The sequence below is a fragment of the Mustelus asterias genome, chromosome 13 (genome assembly GCF_964213995.1).
Source record: "Mustelus asterias chromosome 13, sMusAst1.hap1.1, whole genome shotgun sequence".
In the NCBI taxonomy this organism is placed as follows: Eukaryota; Metazoa; Chordata; class Chondrichthyes; order Carcharhiniformes; family Triakidae; genus Mustelus; species Mustelus asterias.
In genome coordinates this window covers 67474678-67496808 of record NC_135813.1, presented here as the reverse complement: position 1 = coordinate 67496808, position 22131 = coordinate 67474678, and the positions used below count along the sequence as shown (strand labels likewise).

Genomic DNA, 22131 nt, shown 5'->3' with positions numbered 1-22131 from the left:
CTCTTTAAGCTGGTGCTTTCTTTTTCTTTTCTGGATCCGCTCTTAAATGTTCTCTTCGTTGTAAACCTTCTGAAATTTTGTGAGGCCCCTGCGGATTGTGAGGCCCTAAGCTGTAGCTTGTTTAGCTTATGCCTAAATCTGGCACTGGGTGAGCCACACACACTGTGGATCATTAAGATGTCCACGTTACTATATATTGCTTTAATGATCAACTGTTCTGGATCACCATCTTGCCAGTCACAACTGATTTTATGGCCACATGTGCCATGCATTTTTGCAATGTTAAAACAATAGATATATTAATGTGGCAAATGATATTCAACACACTCCCTTGCCAAAGGGAAGAAGAAAGATGGCAATTGTGCAAGAAAGATGACTGCTGTGTTTATGGATCACCAGATTGTAGCCTGCCCAAGCAGGTCATGGCACTGAGGCACTTGAGTTCCTCATGCATTCATAGGGCATAATATTCCATATAATCTATACAAATCGAGAATGCACCAACCACAATCCCACCCAGGCTCTATTCTGCTGTGGTATTTATGGTGATGGAAAGTGGAGGTTGTTTATAATCTTAAACTGTAAGCATGAATGAGATTTTCCCTTCAACTAATATGGAAACTGGAAAACTACCAGTGACCGTTAGTGTTTCTTTCCAGGTTATTATGCCAAGACCTGATCACAGAATGTGATGGTGCTTAAGTGTGAATGATTTATCACAGAATGTAAGTAAATCCTTCAGCACAAAGGTCAGCTGTGCATCGTGACACAGCACGGATGGGCAATCAATGCCCACACGTCTCCAATCTAAAAAAAGAGGACCAACAAAATGGAACCCAGTCATCCATAAAATGAACAGCATATAATTATAAAACTAAATTACAGGCAATCTAACCTTGGGCTTTAAACTACAATTATAAATCATAAAAGCTCTGCACTTTCAGCTTCTCTGAATTTCATGATTATATTATCGCCTTGTACCCATACTCAGATATCCGTTATTTTCTACAGCATATTGAAGGTAGAGATACTCGTTCTGGTTTCAGTACAAAACATAATGTTCCACAACTTGGCAGCTATTACATTAAGTCAAATGTTTTAAGACGCTTCCAAATAACATGTTCTGTTAGTGCAAATATCTCAACAGATTTCTCAAATATACTCATTGTTTTATTTGTTTTTTGTTTAATTCTCTACATTAGCGTAGAAAATGTTTTCACTAACTTTACTAAAATCATCTCTTGCTTTACATTAATTGGCATTTCATTTGAAAGATTCCTCAACGCTTATATCTGTTGTCTTCTCTTGCACCAACTCTTGTTTCATTGAGTCACTTCCTTCTCTTGTTCTTGCAGCACCTGTTCCTCTTGTTCTGTCTCCTCTTTCTCTGGCTGGCTCTCTTGCTGTGTCTCCTTCTCTATGCCCTGCTCCCTTGGAGCCTCCTTGTCTTCCTCTGGCTCCTTCTCTTGCTCCATCTCGGGCTCCTTCTCTTGCTGTACCTCCTTCTCTATCTCTACATCCTTCCCCGTGTCCACTTCCTTCTCTTCTTCAGACTTCGTCTCTGTTTGAACTGGAACCATGATTTCTACAGGAACCTGGACAGCAGGATTGGGGAGTGGAGCTTCCACAATTAGAATCCCATCGGAGGTCAAGGATGAGGTCACGGACATGGTGTCAACATCTGAAGGGAGCCTACAGAAGAAAAGTCAGAAAGAAATCAATTCATGGAAAACCCAGCAAATGTAATCAAAAAACGTGGTATGAATTTCGGTGATTTGATGCTTCCTCAAGTTTGGTGTCTGCTCCATGGGTGTTTTACAGTTTTATCATGGGATTCTGCTTTTTACTGATATATAATGAAACTTGGGGGTACATCAGGTTCTCAATCCACTGAAAATTTATTGTAAAGGCCTGCAATACCTGTTACTTCTATAGGTGTTTCTGTGATAAATATTTGCAATGTTAAAAGTGTCGCAATAACCTATCACCATCCGTGACAGACAGATTATAGTGAGAGTTTGTGAATCTGTATTGTACAACCTGGACATTGAGCTTGTACGATCTCTCAGAATGTTTCCTCTTTGTTTTTAATCTGCCTTTTACTTCTCAGTAACAACAATTTCTATTGTTTAAATTAAGAGATTAAACACATCAATTTACAAATCAAAAAAATGAAATTTGCGGTGAAATTATTATATTTGTCTATTGACGACTTATCCTTTTAGGTTTTTTGGTACTGCCCCCGTCTCTCCTCAAAGTTTGCATTGGACTAACTTTGACCAAGAGCTATCAGTCTGAATCTACCATGTGCTGTCTGAGCATGTACAATGGAGATCATTTTGTATTTCCCCCTTACCTTGTTTCTCTGGTGGCACAGTGGTTCGCACTGCTGCTTCACAGTGCCAGAAACCCAGGTTCAATTCCAGCCTCGGGTGGCTGTCTGTGCAGAGTTTGCATGTTCTCCCTGTGTCTACGTGGGTTTCCTCCCACAGTCCAAAAATGTGCAAGTTAGGTGGATTGGTCATGTTAAATTGCCACTTAGTGTCCCAAGATGTGTAGATGCATGGGGTTGCGGGGAAAGGGCCTGGGTGGAATGCTCTGTTGGAGAGTGGGTGCAGGCACAATGGGCCGAATGGCTTCATTCTGCACTGTAGGGATTCTATGAATCTCTCCTCTTTCCCCTCCCATTCCTCCACCCATGCCTTCTTCCTCCTCTTTTACTCAATTTCTTCCCTGCCTTTCCTGCCTTTGTTTATATTTAAGTTATTCTTTCATGGGATGTGAATGTCGCTGGCAAGGTCAGCACTTGTTGCCTGTCCCTAATTGCCCTTCAAATGAGTGGTTGGCTGGGCCATTTCAGAGGGTAGTTATGTGTCCACCACATGGCTGGTGGATCTGGAATCACATGAAGATCAGACTCAGAGCTAAATAATACAGGGGAGGCAGATGGCATGCACTGCCCATGCCCCTCCCTACACCACCCATGCCCCACCCCACCCCCGCCGGAAACAAAGTCATCATGGAGCCAACGTGCTCCATTGGAACCCGCCCCGCAGCCATGAAGCGCTTTGGTGCAGATTAATGAAGGTTTAGTGGGACTTGCGCCTCTCACTGGGGAGGTAGTCCTGCTCTCTGGCTCTGGTGACCAGTCCAATTGGCTGGCAGCTCCATCAGTCCCAGAAGTACCAGGAGTTTAAGTGTATTTATTAGTGTCACAAGTAGGCTTACATTGACACTGCAATGAAGTTACTGTGAAAATCCCCTGGTTGCCACACTCCGGCGTCTGTTCGGCTACACTGAGGGAGAATTTAGCATGGCCAATGCACCTAACCGGCATGTCTTTCAGACTGTGGGAGGAAACCAGAGCACCCGGAGGAAACCCACGCAGACACGGGGAGAATGTGCAAACTCCACACAGACAATTACCCAAGCCGGGAATCGAACATGGGTACCTGGCGCTGTGAGGCAGCAGAGCTAACCACTGTGCCTCCTTTCTATAGAAGGGACCCGAAATGTTAACTGTGCTTCTCACTCCACAGATGCTGCCAGGTGTGCTGAATTTATCCAGCATTTTCTGCTTTTATTTCCCCATCTTGTTAGTCTGGCTGATGTTGGAGAACAGAGGCTGCATGAGGGGTGAGCAGTGTCAGGGGTGTGGGAGCAGGAATGCGGGGGTGGGGGAAGATAGTGTGCTGAGTCGGTGGCGGGAGAGGGGGGTGGAGTGGAGTGGTTGAGCAGAGCCACAAGAAGGTGCTGGATTGCTTTGACAGTGATTTAAAGGGGCTGCAATCCAGTGACCCAAGCCAGGAACCGAACCCGGGTCCCTGGCACTGTGAGACAGCAGTGCTAACCACTGTGCCACCATGCTGTGTCTGGGACCTGCAGAGGAAGAAGAAGACCAAGGCCCATGGATTCCTGGAGTACGTAGGTCTGGTGTCTGGAGAGTTTGGGTAGGCTAGGAAGGGGGCGGGGTGGAGTGGTTTTAAGGAAGGGAGTGGGTAGGAAGGAAGGGGGTCTTCAACTTAAATCAGGTGGCACCCCATTATCAGCAAAGGGTAGTCCCCAAAGAATGACACCCCCCTTTCTATCCGCCCTTTTAGGTAGACTTCCTCCTCCCACCAGGTTGCCTACACCAAAAGGTTTACGGCATGGGCAGTGTTTTCTCAGCGTCAAGTGGATTGATAACAAGCCTTATTCCCCCCACCCTGTAGGAAACATGCCTGCTGGGGGCATGTAATATTCAGCCCCAGGTAGGTCCAGCCGAAAGGACACGAAGCAACCGAGATGGGTTTTTACAACAATCGACAATTGATTGAATTTCACCAACTGCTGAGGTGGGATTTGAACCAACATTCCTTCGGATTATTAGTCCAGCAACATTACCATTATGCCACTGCCTCCCCAGCCAATCCTGTCATTCTCTAAACCAGCTTGAACTGAAAGATCCCTTGGCCTCCCTGTGTGCAACACCAAAAATCATTAACCCGTAATTTATTTAATTATTTAATGAATCTTGAAATAATTACGCACGTTCATTCACACAGACTCTCCCTCACCTCTCTCACTTATACCGACACCATTTACCTTTTGTAGCCAATTTGCATAACTTATAAATGCTTACTTTGCCAAAGGACTGGCCGAATTCTCTCTTGATTGAAAAGTTCACTTCCATCCCTTTCTCTACCCATCTCCGAGTATTAATCATCTTATTAAACACTACATTCAAGCTAAGGGAGACAGTGGTGTGGTGGTATTGTCATTGGACTAATAATCCAAAGACCCCAGGATGATGCTCTGGGGACCCGGGTTCAAATTCCACCACGTCAGATTGTGAAATCTGAATTACAATTAAATCTGGAATTAAAAGTTTAATGATGACCATTGCTGATTGTCGTAAAAACCCAATTTTACGACAATCATGTCCGATAATGCCCTATAGAGAAGGAAATCTGCCGTCCTTACCCGATCTGGCCTACATGTGACTCCAGACCCACAGCAATGTGGTTGACTCTTAAGTGCCCTCACGGATGGGCAATAAATGTTGGCCCAGCAAGCAACGCCCACATCCCATGAATAAATTAAAAGTAAATGTGGACTATGAAGGCAATGGCCACGGAATTTTCATGGAATTGCGGTGGTGGAGGTCGCCGGCCATTGTCTGACAGCAGGATTTTCCAGTCCCGCCACTATCAATAGTTTTTCCTATTATTTGCACCCTTCGTTGCTGGGAAACACATAGCGAGACGGGATGGGGGTATCGCGGTCTGCAGGAACGGAAGATCCTGCCGGTGGCAACCACCAGAAAATTTTGGTTAATTGTTTGAGCAAAAAAGACAATGTACTCACTTGTATTTCCGAGTAAAATTTCTAGAAATAAACCCATGTTGATCTTGTCTTTCTTCATGGCTTCCTGGAAAGAAGAACATTTTCATCTATCAATTTGCCATCATGCAAAGCCAAAAGCCAAAAACCATCGTGCAAAGACTCTTTCTGTACTGTAGGGATTCTATCCAGCCTTGGGTGACTGTGTGGCATCTGCACATTCTCCCAGTGCCTGGTGGGTTTCCTCCAGATGCTCCAGTTTCCTCCCACCCTCCAAAGATGTGCAGGTTTGGTGGATTGGCCATGCTAAATTTCCCCCTAATGTCAGGGGGATTAGCGGGGTAAATACGTAGGGTTATGGGGATAGGACTTGGGTGGGATTGTTGTTGGTGCAGGCTTGATGGGCCAAGTGGCCTCCTTCTGCACTGTTGGAATTTTATGAAAAGATAAAAGGCCCAAAATAAATATGCCACTCTGATCAGTCATGTGTAACATCGCAATGTGCAGGATTTTATGACCTCACTCATCCACAAACCGTAAAATCCCACTTGAGGTCAACGGACCTTCCCGTTATTTGTCCCTAGCCCACTCTGATTCCCATGGCAGGTGGGGCGGTAAAATTCCAGCCAATGTTTGCTTTTTACTTTCATACATTTTTATCTTCCTATGCAATTTCAGTTGGGCAATGTTTAATAATTTACAAATAAGTTAAAGCGGCTTAGCAATTGAAACGGTTATATCCCACTTAAATTCGATCTGATGGTCACGTCAACAAATATCTCATACAGCGAGAATATAAACATGGAACTGCTGATGGAAAAAAAGCCTGTTGGCTGAGGACAGGAATGGGCCCAGCTGCTGTGCCATCCGATATAAAATAATCAGCCTGCACTCAAAGTCCAGGCTATTACTGACAGTATAGTTTGGGTGAGATGAGGTATGGGAAGGCAGGCAGTGTCATGGAACTATAACAAAAACAGAAAATGCTGGAAAATCTCAGCAGGTCTGACAGTGTCTGTGGTGAGAAAATGGAGCCAACAGTTTGAGTCTAGATGATCCTTCATCAGAACTGGTGGAACCATGGAACTACAGTTCAGCAGTCAGCTCCTTCATAAGATCAGGAAAGAAAATTGAAAATCAAACAAATCTGAGAATCGTTAACTACATAACGTTACAAGAAGTGTCTACAAGCCCATGTTTGGTTTGAACAGGGCAAGAATTTCTTTAAAGTTTGGGCAACTGACTTCTTCATCTATGCTGGTTAGGTCCATTGGCCATGCTAAATTTTCCCTCAATGTCCCCGAACAGGCGCCAGGATTTTCACAGTAACTTCATTGCAGTGTTAATGTAAGCCTATTTGTGGCACTAATAAATAAACATTAAACTTCATCCTTGTTGCTTTTCTTCTCATCTGCCATTGAACATTGATAAAAGCCTGAATTCTATCTGAATATTCGGGGTTGATATGAGAATTGTGCAATGTTTTCATCAAGAAAATCAAAACACCACAGCTTCAGGTCAATCCTCCACCATTTCAATTCTACCATCGCTGGGAAAACACGAAGCTACACTATGTTCAACTGAATAATTCATAGCATGTGTCTTCAGTGATCTTTTGTTTGAGCCACTCTACCAAATAGTATTGATCAAACCCATTCGATTTTTCTAACTGAAGTTCTTAGAGAAAGGGCCAGGCCCTTTGATCCAAGGCTGGAAAGAGTGTGAGGATTCAAACAGTAGCTGGATGACTCCTAGCCTGAATTTAAAAAGCCTGCATGTTGTCTGAAGAATTGAAGACCAGGAGGTTAAGAAAAGAACCATATAATAACTAGGGGTGGGGGTGGTGTGGGTGGGGATGGGGCAGTTAAAGTAGGAGAGGGTGTAATGTGTCTTTATTGTAACAACATTCAAATTGCACAAAGTGTTTTCACTCTTTTTCAGATTCTTATATTGGCTGGAATTTTACTGCCTCGCCCACCCTGGAATCAGGGTGGGTGAGGCTCACGGAACGGAATTCACTGTTGGCCTCGGGCAGGATTTTACGAGCCTCGCCTTAGTGGGGTCGTAAAATCTAGCCCACTGTCTCTATTTCCATCTCCCTGCACCGTAGCAGCACACGACATTTGCAAACGGGGAAGAGGGCACAGAAGCTTATCTCAAGCCGCTGGCAGTACACGTTTGTCATATTTGCTGGCAGATATCAAGGATTGACTTAGTGACTCACTCGGAAAATTTGCTTCCTACTGTACGGGGAGAATCTTTAATTTTGACGCTTATCATCACGTTCGCTCCCCATTCCTACTGGGTGAGATCGGCACATAGCTATATGGAACTTACACACTTATAACTACTTGCTATTCCGCATTGGCACACTGAATCCACGCCCCCCCCCACCCCCACCCCCCGCCCCCCCAACAGGCCCGTAGGAATTTTGTTTTTAAATCACTATTGTGTTACATCTCACATGAGATAACATATTCATTGTGAAAGTAATCTTAGCCAAGTCAATTTATTGGAATATTTCTTTCACAGCTGATTTTCTAGTCTTGGTACATTTTGCATACATACATTTGGTATTGGCATATATTCTAAAATTTGCAACTCATTATCAGGTTAAATATTTCTATATTTGAAAAATAACAATTGCCAACAAACATGTTCAAGCATCTCTGATTAAAAATGAGTGATCTCTAGTGACGATGTGGAGACGATGATGTGGGGATGTCGGCATTGGACTGGGGTGGGGCACAGTAAGAAGTCTCGCAACATCAGGTTAAGGTCCAACATGTTTATTTGGAATCACGAGCTTTCGGAGGGCTGCTCCTTCTCCTGAAGAATCCACAGGAGAAAGCTCATGATTCCAAATAAACCTGCTGGACTTTAGCCTCGTGTTGTGAGACTTCTTACTGTGCCCCACCCCAGTCCAACGCTGGCATCTCCACATCATCTTACTCTAGTGATGAGGCGAGGTATCATTTTTAGGTGTTTCAATATTTCAAACTCTGATTTCACCCAACATCATTCACAGAATCATAGAATCCCTTCAGGGCAGAAGGAGGCCATTCAGCCCATCGCGTCCACGCTGACCACAATCCCACCCAGGCCCTATTCCCGTAACCCGACATATTTACCCTGCTAATCCCCCTGACACTAAGGCGCAATTTTGCATGACCAATCCACCTAACTCGCACAACTTTGCACTGTGGGAAGAAACCAGAGCACCCGGAGGAAACCCATGCAGACATGGGGAGAATGTGCAACCTCCACACAGACAGTGACCCAAGCCGGGAATCGAACCCGGGTCCCTGGCGCTGTGAGGCAGCAGTGCTAACCACTGTGCTACCGTGTCGCCCCAGCCTTTGGCATTACAATCTCAATACATAGGGACAGTGGGACTGCACTTCAAAAATAATTTATTTGCTGGACAGGATTTTAGGATATTCAGATGGCATGATAAGACACTGTATTAATTAATTACATACTCCATACGGACAATACAATATCACCACAAAGTGGTACTGTGACACAATTCCGTAGTGACATCGCTATATGCTAGAGTTTATATTCCACACATATTGCCATACTTCCTACATCGTGGTGTTATTATACACAGTCACATGACATCATTTGGTACAATCCACAAGCTCCCCTGTAAGTAAATCGAGATTTCCACAGAATCTGATTCTGAAGAAAATTATCATAACCAAATTCAGGCGTTAGGATCTTTAATTCATCTCAACATCAGGGATAACACATTTTTGGAATCTGCAATAGAGGAGCTTTTCAGCCTGATTAGAGCTTGCTTCATGAAAATAGGTTAAAGAATCGGATAATACAGAGCAAATCTCACTGAGGATGCAACTTTGAAACCCCCTCTCAGCAGAATTTGGTTCCTGCTTCCCCTGAAAATCTGGTCACAATGTTGAGAACTCCTCACCCCCATCATCAATTCTCTCCTCACCCCTCCTGCCCAAAAAAAGCAATAAACCAATGGCTCCCACCTAGCGTGTTGCGGCGTTTGCCATGAAGATCCCCTCCTCCCAAAGTGTGCCATGAAAAAGATTCAAAATGATTTAAAATTCATAGAATTAAACTAGAACTACCCTTCATCTTTACCTCTGAGGTGGGCATCTCAAGACCCGATGAACCTTAGGTGTCCCGTGCATGCGCCGGCTGGGAAAGAGCCGTTCATGCGTACTTTAGATTTTTTTATGTTGGTCAGGCCCATGCGCATTGACCGACGGGACTTGGAGCTGAAGACGAAGGCCCCATGCGCCCTCACAAAAAGTGAAAACTCACAAAGGATGCATTCTAAAGTCTGATGGCGGCAGGGAAGAAGCTGTTCTTGAGTCGGTTGGTACGTGATCTCAGATTTTTGTATCTTTTTCCCGATGGAAGAAGGTGGAACAGAGAATGTCCAGGGTCCTTAATTATGCTGGCTGCTTTGCCGAGGCAGCAGGGAGTGTAGACAGAGTCAATGGATGGGAGGCTGGTTTGCATAATGGATTGGGCTACGTATTGGGAGAAGTGAGAGAGACAGGGAAAAGTTTTTAAAAAACACAGGCGAGAGGACAGGGAGAAGTTCCCAGTAAGGGAAGAAGAGAAAATAGGAGGTGTGCCCCAATTCTTTTATGGTATAGAGGTGTGCCATGGCATATAAAAGATAGGGAACCTCTAATGGGGGCGGCACGGTGGCACAGTGGTTAGCACTGCTGCCTCACAACGCCAGGAACCTGGGATCGATTCCCGGCTTCGCCCACTGTCTGTGCGGAGTCTGCCTGTCACGTTCTCCCTGTGTCTATGTGGGCTCCGGTTTCCTCCCACAGTCTGAAAAACATGCTGGTTAGGTGCATTGGCCATGCTAAATTCTCCCTCAGTGTATCTGAACAGGCGGCAGAGTGACGGGGGGATTTTCACAACAACTTCATTGCAGTGTTAATGCAAGCCTACTTGTAACACTAATAATAAATAATAATAATCACGTGTGAGAGTCAGGAATGTAACCAGTTTTATGAGCAGAGGAGATTCATTCAAAGTGAGGGATTGATGTTCAGACATCAAGAAATCCAGGGGACCTGGGTGTTAGCTACATCAATGGGGACGAAATAGAAAGAGTCAAAAGCTTCAAGTTTTTAGGTTTTTAGGTGTTCAGATCACCAACAACTTGTCCTGGTCCCCCAATGCTGACACTATAGTTAAGAAAGCCCACCAATGCCTCTACTTTCTCAGAAGGCTAAGGAAATTTGGCATGTCAGCTATGACGCTCACCAACTTTTACAGATGCACCATAGAAAGCATTCTTTCTGGTTGTATCACAGCTTAGTAGGCTCCTGCTCTGCCCAAGACCGCAAGGAACTACAAAAGGTTGTGAATGTAGCCCAATCCATCACACAAACCAGCCTCCCATCCATTGATTCTGTCTACACTTCCCGCTGCCTTGACAAAGCAGCCAGCATAATTAAGGACCCCACGCACCCCGGACATTCTCTCTTCCACCTTCTTCCGTCGGGAAAAAGATACAAAAGTCTGAGGTCACGTACCAACCGACTCAAGAACAGCTTCTTCCCTGCTGCCATCAGACTTTTGAATGGACCTACCTCGCACTAAGTTGGTCTTTCTCTACACCCTAGCTATGACTGTAACACTACATTCTGCACTCTCTCTCTTTCCTTCTCTATGTACGGTATGCTGTGTCTATACAGCATGCAAGAAACACTACTTTTCACTGTATGTTAATACATGTGACAATAATAAATCAATTCAAATCAAATCAAAAATGTAATTATTACAAGTAACTCACAAGAGATCCAAAACTCATTGGTCTTTTAAGCCACATTATTGTGTTTGTGTACGTATCTGGAAGCAGGGGAAATCGCAGGACTGAATTGTTAGTAATCTGTAGAGTAGAAATCACGGATGGCATTATTAGTGTGATCTTCCTCTGTCCATGCAAGTAAGCACAAATACTTGCATCTATGTTGTGCCTCATAGTAAAACATCCCGAGCCACTTCTCAGGGGCGATTAGCAAACAAACATTGACATTGAGTCACTTAAGGAAATGTTAAATTTTAATGGTTCTAGTAAAATAGCGAATCGAGGAATGTCATACAGACGTTGGTGTTCGTGCAGTATTCTCAGCGACAGCCCAATGCTCAATTATCCTGGTAATAGCGCCATCTGATGGTCTAGAATTATAAACCACCATCAGGCAAGAGGTCAGAATTGTGCATGTCTTCACAATCCTGGCACGTTATCAGTCAGTTCCTGCTGCCAGATAGATGTGCACTTGACCCTGACCAGGCAGTTTGTCTGGAGGGGAGAGCAGAGATTGAGTGCAGCAGACTAAGGAAGCCTACTACAGTGTTAAAACAGCCCAGCCAGCACCTCTCTACTGACTGAAGAACATCACATATTTAAAGAGTTCTTCTAAACCTCATTATCTTTATAATTAATCACCCTGCAATTGTAGCCTTTTAATTTTTAATGTGCCACCCACTGTTATGTTGGTTGCCAGGGGACACAGATTTGCTACGACACAAATGGCATAAAATGCATTACAATCTTCGGCATCCTTCCATCTACATAAGATGATAGGCATGCAGGAAATCCAAGGGCGACAGGATAGTTTCATATGGTGCACGCTTGCTGATGGCTGAAGAAAGGAACGCATTAGACACAGGTTTCTGTTACAAGTGCCATATACAAGGGAGTTACCAGGTGTCATGAGTTATTGTTTTTAATAGTGGCAACTGTTGTCATGATCCTGTCGCCACTGATTGTCATGGTGGTGCACAGTGGTCCATAGGTAACTTTGCTATTTCCCTCTGTTGATTGATAGTGTCTCCCATGTGTGAAGGGCCTTCGTGTCATGCTTGCCAACATGCTGGAGGAGAAGCTTTGGCCGTCTCACTTGTTTTCTTGTTCCTGCTACCTCACCACCCTCGGGAATGTTTCCAACTTTCACCCTGTGCCCCAGCCAGTGACATCCCTCTCTGGTTGATGAGTGCCAACATACATGGGAGATCTGCCATAGAGTGGTCTAAGCCATGCGTGATTTTGTCCTTCCATGAGATGTCGACAATTCACCACAGATATTGAAATAAAATACATTATAATTTACTTTATGAATTAATTTATAATTTGGGTCCATATACGCACATCACTTCCAACTGAAAATATCAGAGGTTGTTGGGGGAGAAGTGACTTGCAGTAGAGAATCTAGGGTCTTGTTTACAATGAAGGCCATGAACTATTGTTAGGGACCAGATCAGAAAGTCCAAGGTATATTATGAAGTTAGACTAGACCCGAGCTATTTTTGATTTTGGTATCAGTGAGAGTATAGGGTGTTTCAGTCCAGGTGTGACTCTATAGACCCACTTTATTTAAAACAAACTTTATTTAACAATACAGTTTAACTATAACAATAAGAATTAACATAACATTTACTAATTGAAATACTTAACCACGACTCGATACAATTCTTAACTGCTAAGCTATCTCTATTAGTTCCAATGCAAGCAATATTCCTCATGGACTGTGGCGGGAATGTTACCACTGTTCACGCCGGCAGGATTTTCCCATCCTGCTGCAGTGAACGGAGATTTGGCTGGGCGCCAAATTCTCTGACCTCACTGCAGTGGCAGAGTGACAACAACGACGGCTAAGATCGCGCCCTTAAACTCCTCTTCAAAATAAGTTAGCAAAACAACACAGGCTTACGTGCTGGTAAGCTGCTATTCCTCCAGCCTCCAGAACACCTCTGGAGAAAAATACTTATTTTCAAGCAAGTCCCAAACTACAGTCTTTAGAGAGAGGGAGAATAATACCTCTTGCTTCTGGCAGACCCAAGCAGACAACTGCCTGCTTGTTCCTCTGTCAGTTTAGCTCAGTCCAAAGATGTGCGGGTTAGGTTGATTGGCCATGCTAAAATTGCCCCTTAGTGTCCTGGGATGTGTAGATTAGAGGGATTAGCGGGTAAAATATGTAGGGACATGGGGGTCGGGCCTGAGTGGGATTGTGGTCGGTGCAGACTCGATGGGCCGAATGGCCTCTTTCTGTACTGTAGGATTTCTATGATATTCTATTCTATGATTCATGTGACTCTCTTGTCAATCAACCTAATTAAACCCGACTCTGAAACCCCAGGGGGCAACCCAAAAAATAAACAAAACTGCATTAACTCAGATTAAAACAAACACCCGAATAACTGGTATCAATTATTCTTCTGCATTCTCAGCAGGGGGTACTGCCTGGAGCAGACAAATCGGCACCACAATCAGAGCTGAACTTTAAAACATTCCCTTCACAAGAAACATGGTATAAACCAAAAGAGAAAACGCTGGAAAATCTCAGCGGGTCTGGCAGCATCTGTAAGGAGAGAAAAGAGCTGACGTTTCGAGTCCAGATGGCCCTTTGTCAAAGCATGGTATAAATACATGATATAAATAAACATGGTATAAATACATTTCTTAAAGACACAATATTATCACACTATGAACAGGACAACTTTTATTAATCAAATATTGACTGATTTAAATCTGTTGTGTTTTAGACATTCAGTACCACCAATCAGAATAAATGATCTGGAGTTTTGAATGCCGCCCCTCAAATGATATTTTAAAAATTAAACTCAAACTATTTCTAATGTTACTTCACCTACAGTGTTCTGTCCGGCAACCTTTGTTTTACTGGTAGCATCTTGAGAAACTTTGATAAAGTATTTAGTCACATATACTGCTGCTTGATACAGCCTTTACAATATTTACAGTGGAGTTTTTACTGTTCTATGTTAACCATGTCGTCTTTCGACAGATCAAAATAATTGCATTGCAATTATTAAATAGCGAGGAGGAAAGGTTTACAAAACAACAACTGGTTCTTGACTAGCAATTGTGGAAATTATGTGTCAGTAATGATGGCTTGTAAATACAATCAACACTTTCCCAGTGTCATAAGTTAATAAACTGATCTCTTGGGAGGGATGAACAAGAAGATATTTTGAAGGAATGCTTCTTTTCTAATACATTCAATTTAACTTTCTAAATAAAAGCAAATTACGGCGGATGCTGGAATCTGAAACCAAAAGAGAAAATGCTGGAAAATCTCAGCAGGTCTGGCAGCATCTGTAAGGAGAGAAAAGAGCTGATGCTTTGAGTCCAGATGACCCTTGTCAAAGCTCTGACAAAGGGTCATCTGGACTCGAAATGTCAGCTCTTTTCTCTCCTGATTAACTTTCTGCTCCTCTCCTCTGTACTGCAGCATGGGAGTGACCCATGCTGCAGTACAGTTCCCAAGGCAATGGTAGAACCTTTACCCAAGTGGTCGCATGCTTCAGGAATCTAGACCGTGAGGGGGAGGGATGATTTTTAACCACTGGATAACTGTATAAATTGAAACTCTGTCCCAGTAATATTATGACTAGTTATAATGTCCCTATTGGTACCCTTGTTGCAATGCGATAAATGGAACTGAGTGCAGAATGAACTTGAGACCATTCTGGTCTACGTGGCTCTCTCTCACCTTGAGTGGTGCATTACCTCACTGAGCTAGCCTATGGAACTTGTGAAAAGTATTTCACTTGCAGAGTGGAAGTATTATGAACAGCACGCTAGTAAATCTTAGCGCAGGCAAAAACCTGGAGCCACTTAAATGTTCTTGTCCTTTTATTTGATTCTTTATTGTATGTGTCAATTCCAATTTGTAACCGAATCATTTCTGTGCAAACAACCCTGTGCCGTGATCGGTAGGAGGTTTCATAAGGCTACAAGGTACACACTGATGAGGAACGCCACTCTGGATCATCCACCCAGAAGAACTTCCAATCTGTCCATTATACAATCCAATTAATTCTTAATCATTCTTGGACTATTACCTTCCAAAGTACTTAACTGGCTCAAAATCACCTTGGAAAGTGCAGTAGTCATAAAGGGTGCAATATAAATATAATGTTCTTTATTTTTACCTATTTGAGTGTGGTCTCCAGGTCCTACTGTCAAAGTTTAACTTTCATCAGATTTACCTTTTCTATAACATTTAATATCTTATAAAAGACGTGTTTTATATTTGTATTTATTTATACAGAACTTGAAACACAAACGGATCAGCCATGATCTTATTGAATGGCGGAGCACTCTCGAGGGGCCAATTGACCTACTCCTGCTCCTATTTCACATATTCATATAGCGCCTTTCCCAGCCACTGTACATCTCACAATGCTTTACAGTGAATGAAATCCTTTTGAAGTGTAGTCACTGTTGTATATACCTCTATGAGTTATCCTGCGTCCCCAGTTACTGCCTTTCCAGGACTAGTAGCCCACCATGTCTCCGGTTTTCCCTCAGAAACCAGCCTTCTCACACCAGAGCGTAGAGATCCCAAGCAGCGAAAGTTCATGGTCAAAGATTTCTGCCGCTCATACTCATCTGGGTGCTCTGTTTTTACACTGGAGTGAAGTAAGGTTAACGTTTGTGCAAAAAACAGTGCACAAGGAGAGTAGTGAGATGGTATGATGTGTCACATGGAAACTTCACCGGTCTTCATTCTGCCTTAAGGATCAGCTATGTGGCTTAATCCTGCACTGCTTCCAGGGTTTGAATATCTCCCAGGTGTCTCAGTGATGGACACAATATTCAGGATGCGGTGTGACCATTTCAGTTAAGCACTCAAAGAAAATAAATGCTGAAATATAAATTCTCAGCTGCAAGTTAACACCTGTCTAGAGATACACCTGAGACAGACTTATTGACAGAAATGCAACTCCTCAGAGGCCCGTGTCCCTTCACCAGATTTATTTTATTTACAAACTTATCTCCACTCCTAAGAGTGCGTCAGGTACAAAGTCAGAATCTGAATGCCAGTAGTGACACTCCTCATTACACACAATGGTGAGACTCCCTGATTGAGCAGGCAATCTGTAATAAGTCCTCAAAGTCAGAAATCTTTCACCAAATCCCTTTATTTATAAGTCTGACAGCAGCATACAGAGTGCTTTCAGTTAGCAGCCTACACTCGGAGTCCCAGAGGAACTGGAATTCCTGGTTCAGTACAAAGCAAGAGGCTCCCTGACTGGCCCATCAATGTGGCCCTTAATCAGGGAGTTAATATTCTAACAGACCCACCTCAATTGCCTGATTAAAGTCATTAAAGTCAGTGCAAGGAGATGGTCTGGGGAAGAATAACCAGTCTGTGACAGGAAGGGATAGAACATGCAAACAAAGGAATGCACTAAGAAATCAGGTGCAGATAAGAAAGACTAACATAAAGACACTTTACCTGAATGCATGCAGCATTCGAAACAAAGTGAATAAGTTGACGGCACAAATCAGTACAAATGGGTATGATCTAGTGGCCATTACAGAAACGTGGTTGCAGGGTGACCAGGACTGGAAACTAAATATCCAGGGGTATCAGACAATTCGGAAGGATAGACAGGAAGGAAAAGGAGGTGGGGTAGCTCTGTTAATTAAGGATAACATAGGGCGGTAGTGAGAGACGACATAGGCTCTCAGGAGCAAAATGTGGAATCAATGTGGGTGGAGGTAAGGAATAGTAAGGGGAAAAAGTCACTGGTGGGCATAGTCTATAGGCCCCCAAATAATAACTTCAAGGAGGGGCGGGCTATAAACAAACAAATAACAGATGCATGTAAAAATGGAACAGCAATAATCATGGGGGATTTTAACCTCCATATTGATTGGTCAGCTCAAGTCGGACGCGGTGGACTTGAGAAAGAGTTCGTAGAATGCACACAGACAGTGACCCAAGCCGGGAATCGAACCCAGGTCCCTGGAGCTGTGAAGCAGCAGTGCTAACCACTGTGCTACCGTGCCAAATGAGTGATCACGATATGGTTGAATTTCTAAAACAGATGGAGGGTGAGAAAGTAGGGTCCCAAACCAGTGTCCTCTGCTTAAACAAGGGGGATTACAATAGGATGAGGGCAGAGTTGGCTAATGTAGACTGGGAACACAGACTAATTGGTGGGACAGTTGAGGAACAGTGGAGGATTTTTAAGGAGATTTTTCTCAGTACTGAGCAAAAATATATTCCAGTGAAAAAGAAGGAATGTAAGAAAAGGGATATAACCAGCCATGGATAACTAAGGAAATAAAGGAGAGTATCAAATTAAAAACCAATGCATACAGAGTGGCCAAAATTAGTGGGGAGCTAGAAGATTGGGAAGGCTTTAAAAACAACAAAGAACTACTAAGAAAGCAATAAAGAAAGGAAAGATAGATTATGAAAGTAAACTAGCACAAAATATAAAAACTGATACTAAAAGTTTTTACAAATATATAAAACGGAAAAGAGTGGCTAAAGTAAATGTTGATCCCTTAGAAGATGAGAAGGGGGATTTAATAATAGGAAATGAGGAAATGGCCGAGGCCTTAAACAAGTTTTTTGTGTTGATCTTCACAGTGGAGGACACAAGTAGCTTACCAATAATTGACGGTCATGGGACTGTAGGGGGTGGGGACCTTAAAACGGTCACTATTACTAAAGAGGTAGTGCTGGGTAGGCTAATGGGACTAAAGGTAGACAAGTCCCCTGGTCCGGATGGAATGCATCCCAGGGTACTAAAAGAAAAGGCAGAAGAAACAGTAAATGCATTAGTTGTAATTTATCAAAATTCACTGGACTCTGGGGAGGTGCCAGCTGATTGGAAAACAGCTAATGAAATGCCACTGTTTAAAAAAGGAGGTAGACAAAAGGCAGGTAACTACAGGCCGGTTAGCTTAACATCCGTAGTTGGGAAAATGCTGGAATCTATCATTAAGGAAGAAATAGCAGGACACCTGGAAATGAATGGTTCAATCAAGCAGACACAGCATGGATTCATGAAGGGAAAGTCATGTTTGACTAATTTACTGGAATTTTTTGAGGATATAACGAGTGCGGTTGACAGAGGGGAACCGGTGGATGTGGTGTATTTAGATTTCCAGAAGGCATTTGATAAGGTGCCTCACATAAGGTGCTGCATAAGATAAAGGTACACGGAGTTGGGGGTAAAGTGTTAGCGTGGATTGAGGATTGGCTATCTAACAGAAAGCAGAGAGTCGGAATAAATGGATGCTTTTCCGGTTGGCAATCAGTGACTAGTGGCGTGCCGCAGGGATCGGTGCTGGGGCCTCAACTATTTACCATATACATCTGGTATACGATCTGGAGGAGCGGACCAAGTGTAGGGTAACAAAGTTTGCGGATGACACAAAGATGAGTGGGAAAGCAAATTGCGTGGAGGACACAGAGAGTCTGCAGAGAGATTTGGATAGGCTAAGTGAGTGGGCAAGGATCTGGCAGATGGAGTATAATGTTGGTAAGTGTGAGGTTATCCACTTTGGAAGGAATAATAGTAAAATGGACTATTATTTAAACGGTGAAAAATTACAACATGCTACTGTGCAGAGGGACCTGGGGGTCCTTGTGCATGAATCACAAAAATTCAGTTTGCAGGTGCAGCAGGTAATCAAGAAGGCAAATGGAATGTTGGCCTTTATCGTGAGAGGGATGGAGTATGCTGGAATCTATCATTAAGGAAGGGAGCAGGGAGGTCATGCTGCAACTGTACAGGGTACTGGTGAGGCCGCACCTCGAGTACTGTGTACAATTTATTTAAGAAAGGATATATTAGCTTTGGAGGGGGGACAGAGAAGGTTCACCAGGTTGATTCTGGAGATGAGGGGGTTAGCTTATGAGGAGAGATTGAGTAGACTGGGCCTGTACTCATTGGAGTTTAGAAGGTTGAGGGGAGATCTTATAGAGACATATAAGATAATGAAGGGGCTAGACAGGATAGAAGCAGCGAGGTTATTTCCACTTACAATGGAAACAAGAACTAGGGAGCATAGCCTCAAAATACGGGGGAGTCAATTTAGAACAGAGTTGAAGAGGAACTTCTTCTCCCAGAGGGTAGTGAATCTTTGGAATTCTCTGCCCAATGAAGCAGTAGAGGCTACCTCGTTAAATGTGTTTAAGTCACAGAGAGATAGATTTTTAACCATTAAGGGAATTAAGGGTTATGGGGAGCGGGTGGGTAAGTGGAACTGAACCCACTATCAGATCAGCCATGATCTTATTGAATGGCGGAGCAGGCTTGAGGGGCTAGATGGCCAACACCTGCTCCTATTTCTTATGTTCTAATGTTCTTATTACAGAATCATTACCTCAATCAGGGAGCTCATACTCCAAGAGGCCCACCTCATGGGCCTCGTTGAGGTCATTACAATTGAAAAAGTTGAGGACTGGAAATTTCAGCATTTCTATATTCCCATAATGTGGAGCAATTTTCTCCTTCGTCTATTTTTCTCGAACTCAAATCTCAATGGTACCATTTTGGCAACAGTATCAAAAGAACGTGGCAATGATATTCTTCAAAATTGGATTGGATCTATTTAAATGGCCGACTCACTGCAGCTTGTTGACTGACATATCTGTCAGGGTGTTCCAATATATGAATGGACTAGGACAGCAGGAACATGGAGTAATATGGTTCTTCAGTGAGTTCCAATGTGCAATGCCATTGGTGGGGATGATGTGAGTTTGGGATTGCCCAATAGAAAATGGTCAATTGGATCACACAGGTCAGCGTTTTCTTTAAGAGGCATAGAATAAAAATTGGAAGACAAAGGAGGAGAACATATGTATAACCTTTTCAAAATTCTGAGGCATAATTGCTAATACAATAACAATTTGCATTTATATAGTGCCATTAGTATACCCAACAAAGGCCTTATCGAACAAAATGTGCCACCATGACACATAGGGGCACCACGGTGGCACAGTGGTTAGCACTGCTACCCACAGTGCCAGGGACCCAGGTTCAATACTGGCCTTGGATGCCTATCTGTGTGGAGTTTGCACATTCTCCCTGTGTCTGTGTGGGTTTCCTCCGGGTGCTCCGGTTTCCATCCACAGTCTGAAAGATGTGCTGGTTAGGTGCATTGACCCAAACAGACGCTGGAGTGTGGTGACTAGGGGATTTTTACAGTAACTTCATTGCAGTGTAAGTCTATTTGTGACTAATGAATAAACTTTACTTTAAGGAGGTATGAGGACAGGTGACCCAAATGCTTGAAAAAGTGCGTATAGCTTGCAAGTGTGTTTTAAAGGAGGAGAGAGAGAGAGAGTCAGCGAGGTAGAGAGGATAAGGGAGGGAATTCCAAGCCTATGTGACTGAAAGCTTGGCCTTCAGTGCAGGAGAGATTAAAATGGAGGATGCACAAGAGGCCAGAACTCGCCGATCATTATCTGAGCCCTGTTACTGGTCATTCACATACCTGAAATCTCCAAATAACCCTCCTGGATCTTCACCTTGAGCTCTTCAGGGGTAAAGTGCTTCACATCAAGGCTGACTTTCCAACTGCCCGATGTCTCCTGGATCAGGGACGTTCCCCCACTGATTTGCCCCTGCAGGCTTGGCAGGCAGAGACTGGGCGCCGCGCTCTCAGCTGGGCCTGAACCTGACTGCCCGGGAGAGCTTGTGTTGAGCCGACGCTCCACCCACTCCATCCAGTCCCTCAACGGCTCTTCAGAGAGAGGAGGGAGCCCAAAATCCTGATCAAACAGGCGGCTGGGGAAATAACAGCTCCTGAAGGGATCCCAGCATCTTCGGAAAAAGGGATGCGAGAGCGACATTTTCCAAGGGAGGGAAAGATGGAGTACTTCAAACTAAAAAAAGTGTACTTAAAAAAAAATCAAAGTTAGCTGAAGGTGAAGCAAGCAGCTTTGACTGGGATGCTCCAGTATCTGCTAGTATTTATACCCCAGCCCTTCACCCCATACATAACTTTATCACAAATAAATGCGCCTCTGATTTGACACTGGGTGCAAGGTTGGAACTTTCTGGTAATCAGGCCAATGCATCCACATTGCATCACATCAGATGCTATATATAGAGATTTGACAAATAGAAACTAATGATTTTATTTATAGCATGCATTCCACAGCAAGGATTACAAAGATCTGTCCTGCTGATGTTGCCCTTTTACTGTGAATATATTCTGGCTCGAACGTCGGCTGCCAACCCAGACTATTGCAGACTCTCCATTTGCTCCATTCCTCATGGATGTCATTGGAGTGGTCAAGATCTTTCTCTTTGCATTTTATTTGTTGAGCTCTTTCTGAACCATTGCCCTTAATTCCAAACCCCGTGAAGTTGCTGGAGACTTTTGTTGGCGCGGATTGATAGGGTGGAGCAACTCCCAGTTTAATTTCTGATTTATCTTCTACGCAGGAATACAAGGTTTTTACAACACAGAAATAGACCAAACTGATCTCTGTTGGTGAGCCTCCTCTCACCTTATTTGATCAAACATTTATCTCCAATTTCTTTATTCCTTTCTCACTCGTGTACTTACATCACATCTTCTTAGCATCTTCATCTCAACTGCTCAGTGTGGTAGCGAGTTTTGCATTCCAACCGCTCTGGGTAAATGAAGCTTCATCTGAATTTATTCTTGGATTTATTATTGATTGCCTTGTACTTATGGCCCCTTTAACTTTTCCACAAGTGGAGAAATTTTCTCTATAGCTATTCAATCAAACCCCTTCAGAATTTTAAAGAGTTCTAATAAGTCACCTCTCAACCTTCACTTTTCTTGACAAAAAAGCCTCAGTTTGTTCAACTTTTTCTGGTAGTTATATTCTGAATGCAAAAGCAGGTCAGAGGCTGGAAATTCCATGATGAGAGACTCACCTCCTGATTCCCCAGAGGCTTTCTACTATCTACGAGGTACAAGTCAGGAGTGTGATGGAATACTCTTCTGGATAAGGGCTGTGCCATCAACATGTAAAATGTTCAGCACTACCC

The 22131-nt window shown here is 43.5% G+C and overlaps 1 protein-coding gene across 1 annotated transcript; it reads right to left on the bottom strand.

The window, feature by feature from the left end:
• Positions 1–1322: 1322 nt before the first annotated feature.
• LOC144502729 (heat shock protein beta-1) lies at positions 1323–20957 on the bottom strand. Its single transcript, XM_078226980.1, has 3 exons — positions 20600–20957; positions 5347–5410; positions 1323–1692 (listed from the first exon to the last, which is right to left on the bottom strand). Exons 1-3 carry the CDS (start codon positions 20955–20957, stop codon positions 1323–1325), a joined length of 792 nt encoding a protein of 263 aa, XP_078083106.1.
• Between the last annotated feature and the right edge of the window lie 1174 nt (positions 20958–22131).